This window comes from Montipora foliosa, chromosome 10 (assembly GCF_036669935.1).
Source record: "Montipora foliosa isolate CH-2021 chromosome 10, ASM3666993v2, whole genome shotgun sequence".
NCBI lineage: Eukaryota > Metazoa > Cnidaria > Anthozoa > Scleractinia > Acroporidae > Montipora > Montipora foliosa.
The window spans coordinates 36,843,717-36,848,716 of NC_090878.1; the positions used below are offsets into that span (position 1 = coordinate 36,843,717).

At 40.9% G+C, this 5,000-nt stretch overlaps 2 protein-coding genes and 1 long non-coding RNA gene across 4 annotated transcripts in view; 1 reads left to right on the forward strand and 2 right to left on the reverse strand.

Moving 5' to 3' along the window:
• Nucleotides 1-792, reverse strand: part of LOC137972882 (uncharacterized) — a 1,137-nt gene extending 345 nt beyond the window's left edge. The window contains exon 1 of the mRNA XM_068819570.1: nucleotides 1-792. This exon is cut by the window's left edge and continues 345 nt beyond it. Within this exon, the coding sequence (XP_068675671.1) occupies nucleotides 1-792 (792 nt within the window).
• Nucleotides 793-885: 93 nt separating this feature from the next.
• LOC137972883 (uncharacterized) lies at nucleotides 886-1,833 on the reverse strand. Its single transcript, XM_068819571.1, has one exon. It carries the CDS (start codon nucleotides 1,831-1,833, stop codon nucleotides 886-888), a length of 948 nt encoding a protein of 315 aa, XP_068675672.1.
• Nucleotides 1,834-3,232: 1,399 nt separating this feature from the next.
• The window catches only part of LOC137973761 (uncharacterized), a 2,124-nt gene continuing 356 nt past the window's right edge, over nucleotides 3,233-5,000 (forward strand). The window contains exons 1-4 of one of the 2 annotated variants that reach the window (XR_011117312.1): nucleotides 3,233-3,601; nucleotides 3,859-3,939; nucleotides 4,025-4,112; nucleotides 4,915-5,000. The exon at nucleotides 4,915-5,000 is cut by the window's right edge and continues 356 nt beyond it. This is a non-coding gene — a long non-coding RNA (uncharacterized lncRNA). Of the gene's footprint in view, nucleotides 3,602-3,799; nucleotides 3,940-4,024; nucleotides 4,113-4,914 lie in introns of those variants that run through there. The other variant, XR_011117311.1, reaches the window with a different exon arrangement.

A 5,000-nucleotide genomic window follows, 5' to 3' on the forward strand; every position in this document is an offset into this window, starting at 1 on the left:
GTGATCGCGTGGAAGGATAACTGGGTTTCTTAATTCTTGTGGCAGCGATCTGACATCTTCGAGTAGTCCATGAGCTCGAAGTAATCCGTTTTCGTCCAGCTTCGGAGTTAATTTCTTGTCAATGACAGAGGGATCTAGGTGTTCCTGACTCCACTTGAATAGCTGTTTCTCCGAGCCTTGCAATTCTTGAACAGTGATTGAACCTGTCTTAACATTCTTTTTTCTCGCATTCTGAATAAATCGGCGAACGTAAGCGAGTGTTCTCCGTATCTTTGAAAATGTAGAACAGGTATTCAACAGTTGATGAAAAACGGGGTTAGTATCTCCTTCAGACTTATCCAGATCAACTTTGGTTTGAAATTCCGCTATGGCTGCTTCGTGTTGCATTCGCGTTTTAGTCTTCTCGATTTTCACTTCCATCAAGACACCAGCTTTTGCTGTAGGTTCGATGGGGGCTCTAGCTTCAAATTTAGGCCATTGTCCTTCGGGTAACTGCAGGAAAGAGGGTCCCTTTATCCAGTCTTCAAGTTGTGATGGCTCTATTCCTCTAGTGAGAATGTCGGCTGGATTGAACTTTGACCTGATGTATCGGAAGTCTTCCACCCCAACAGTTTCTTGGATTTCTGCTACTCGACTTGATACGAAAGGTTTGAATTGACGTGATGGGGTCTTAATCCAAGAAAGGGCAGTAGAAGAGTCCACCCAGAAGATCCTCTTGCTGTCTTGGATGTTCGCAAACTGTAGAGACTTTCTGCAAGTTTCATATATCCTTGAAAGTGTTAAACAGTCCATGAGCTCCAGTCTCGGAATCGTTTTTTTCTTTAGTGGGGCTACGAAGGACTTGACTAAAACAGGAACGCACTTGTAACTTCCGTTCTTTAACTCTCATCGGAGGAAAATCACCGCTCTGTAAGCTTTTTCGCCACCATCACAGAATCCATGAATTTGTGGTACCCCAATCGCGTGGCTTGGTTTTAACTTGCGATCGAATTCGACTGTTAAGAGGTGATTCATGGCTTGCAAATTCTCCATCCACTTGCTCTTGACTGCTGTAGGTAAGGTTTCGTCCCAATTGTAGCCTGAATGCCATAAGTCCTGCAAGTCGATCCTAAATTTAATAGCTACCGGCATCTCAAGACCGATTGGGTCCCACAATTGTCTAATAAGACCCAGGCAACGTCTCTTTGTCAAAAGGTCTATCCGGTCGAGTTTGTTCCTTTTCAGGGAAAACTTGTCTGTTTTTTTATCCCATCTTAGACCAAGAAGATCTGCCCAGCGTTCACCGTTGGACTGGTCAATCTCCGCACGGTTTGAATGCCAAGCTTTTATCTGGAAATGACCTTTCTTGAGAATGGCGTCAATGTCGCTGATAATCTGTTCTGCTTCCGTTGTAGTTGCTTTGGAACTTCCGATATTATCCACGTACATATGGTCTTGAAGTTCTTTTGATGCTTCTGGGAACTCGGCTTGAGATATCTTTGCTAGTGTGTTGATGGCATTCGTTGCTATGTCAGGAGCTGGCTTATCTCCAAAGTTTAACCTGAGCCATTGGTGTACTGTTGGCGAGTTGCTAATCTTACTCCTCCAAAGGAACCTGTGAAAAACCTGGTCGTCGGGATGAACTAAGATTTGATTGAACATTTTGCGTATATCGCCGATAAAGGCTACTTCGTTCCATCTCCATGCTGCCAAAACATCCAGGAGACTGTTTATGTAGTTTGGCCCTTTCTCTAGGTAATCATTAAGGGACAAACCGTCGTGACCTTTCGAAGATGAGTCAAAGACAAGTCGAACTTTTGTTGTTCTTTCCGGTGTTAACACGGCTTGTACCATTCAGGCTTGCTGTGATCAATCTGGTCAGGAGAGACTTCAATCACGTAGTCCTGCTCTAGAAGCTTTTGGACTTCCTCGTTGACAACATCGAGACACCCCTTTTTCTGGAATGACCTCTCCGTGGAAAACAGCCTTTTCAGTGCGCTGCCATAGTTACTTTGTTTGGGAGGGCCCGCTTCCGTCCAGGGCATCTTAACTTGTATTCTTTTATCAACCAGGGTAGTTGAGGCTGCGAGGGACTTAACGAACTTGCTTTCGCGTATCTCGTTTTCGCTACACGTACAAAGGTTGGTCGGTTTGACGCCAAGGAGATCTTGGTGAAGAAGTTCTTTGATGTCGTCTATGACATTTGCTGTTCTGATTTCAACCAACCGAATTTCTGAAGTAGTAGCGGAGCTCCGCGCGCGCCTTTGGCGCGCGCGCGCGGAGCACCATAGTTAAGAAAATATGGTAACCCATCGATGTGAGAAAATTTGGTTTTATAGCCATGACGTCATCAACGTCCGTACGTACAACGTACGTACGTACGTACGTCCGTACGTCCGTCCGCCCCTTCATGTTTGCCAATGTGACCAGGACACGTAACCGTATCACGGGCTAATTAAAGTTTAGAGCTCATCCAGGAGGCAATACTACATTTGACAGTAACTAGTTTACAGCATACATCTTTGATATTGGACATCAATGTTATGGTCAATTGACACCTGTCAAAACAAGGTATTCGCTGACCAGTATCACGTGACTATATAGCGGGCTCAAGTTAGACCTTATCGAGATCAGCTTTTTTTTTTAAGTTGACTGCTGACCAGGGACTGGTTGTTGATTGGATCGCAGGCCCAAGCCAGGTCAGACACTCACACACACCTGATCGAGGCTTAATTTTCGCGCTCTTTCTGTGGCTCGACGCGGCTACACAGCCGTCACGGTACGTCAGCAAAGCTCTCGACAGTCGATGCTTTTCGTGTTCAGGCGTGCGTTTCTCAAAAGACCCGAAAGCTTTTCTGGCCTGTAAAGTTTTCGGGGAGTTTTTCGGGCGTGATTTTCGGGTTGCGAAAAGTGTTTCTCAAAACACCCGAACGTAGCCCGATATTTTCGGGTAGGTTTTTTCGGGAATGACCTTCTGCGTCTGCGTGGACAGGTGGTTCGAGAATCAAGATCGATTTGTTGGAGGGACAAGTGGAACAGTGGCATTGATGCCCTCTTTCCATTCTTTTTTATTGTTTACCTGTTAAATAACTCTAGTTTGTGGTTAGTTTATACAATACTGGAAATTCCATAATACAAGCATGTCTTGAGTGTGACGGCAATCTTGAAATCGAAGTATCTTGCAACATTGACCAGCCGTTGATACATGGTTTGAGCACATTTTTCTTGTCTTTCGAGAATTTATCTATATCACTTGCAAACCTGATAATGTACGTCAAAAAGCACCAAGTTGTACGTTTGCGATGAGGTTTCTTTAACCTTATAACATATATAAATGTTTAGTTTTTTTTCAACGAAAGGTTGCAGTGAGTGCGGGCAGGTAAGGTATCGAAGCGGACAGGTAGGCTAGTTTGATCTTGTTTTGTCACTTTTGTGTTCATGTTTCTTCTTTCTTCTTGTAAAAAATTACTGCGAAGTCATTGTTGACTTTAACATGGAGTGCTAATCAAGAAAAATGAAAGTGGATTAACTTAAGCTTAAGCTTACAGTGAATGAAATAGAGGCCTTTGCAGTCTCCCAACATGGACTGATTTTACCTGCGGAGTAGGCTACTGTGCTACAAGTAAGTTCTCTGTCTATATTTTTTATTTAAATAAAGATGTTTACCTTGCTATTAAATTGTTGATGAGAGAGTTTATTAATGCAATGAAAATCATTTTCTTTCTTTATTGGTTTGCTTTTAGTGAAATGTGGGGTATTGAAAAATAATAATAATAATAATAATAATAATAATAATAATAATAATAATAATAATAACAATAATAATAATAATAGTAATAATAATAATGTCGCTGTCTGATTTAATTTTATGTGTCCCAGGATATTGATGAAGTGGTGGAGGTTTCCATAAACCCCATTAGAAAAGGCAAAAAGAGGACCCTTGCAGATGCACAGCTGGAGGTAGTGATTTTACATGACAAGAAAAAAACTAATGATTCTGAATATGCTTGTAGTAGTCAAATCTGTTTATTTCAAACTGTTCCAGTACTTTGAGGTTGCAACCAGCTATTACAAACTGAAGATGGAGAAAGTGAAACTTGAAATGGAGCTTCTCATGAAAAAGCAAAAAGAGGGTAGGTATAATAATAATATTTAACAAATTACTTTTTACCACAATTGCTTTTAGTCTTGCAGTCTGATTGGTTAACTTGCCATTGTTGCTAAGAGTCTAGAGAAAAACCAATATTTGATTTGATTGAGTTAACATTGTTAGTGTCCCACTTAATGCTCTTGTGGTAAATCCATTGACACTTAAATAAAGTTGTTATTGTCATTATTACAAAGCAGCTTGTGTCATGCTCACATCGAAGTGTCACGCAATTGTTATAGCCAGTCAGGAATGTTCATTTTGGCACATGGACCAATCAGACTGTGTCTTGGTTGTGCTCATTTGTTGTAAGGATATGCCTGCAAATGATCTGAATTAACACTGAGTGTGATTACAATCTGAAAGAGTCCTCAAACATAGGCCTCCACATTCGTGGTACTGTGCCCCATATTTTAATTTCATTCGTCTGTCATGTGTGCTCTGAAGTAATGGCGTATATTGTTAATATTAACTCGTAATCAGATATAAATATGTCCTTTAAATTCTTCCATTGATGTTGGAAAGGTGATTTATTCTCTGGCCAAGCTACACAAAATGTACACTGGGACGTACACTGAATGAACACAACGACTCGACACAACATTTATTTGAACATTCCTTCAGTACTTTGAGGTGGCAACCAGTTACTATAGCATGAAGAAAGAAATTGAGACTCTGATTGAAAAGAACAAATAGCCTAATCATTGTGAGTTAATCATCATGTTTTCCTGATAATTTCCAGCTGTTTTTGTGATATTTTCGACTTTTTTTTCTACTTTTCTCCTCAGAATAATTCAGCGTTTGGTGAAGGATGTATGGCCTTTGAACTTGTGCAGCTCATATGCAGTGCAATATATTCTTTTATAAAATAATT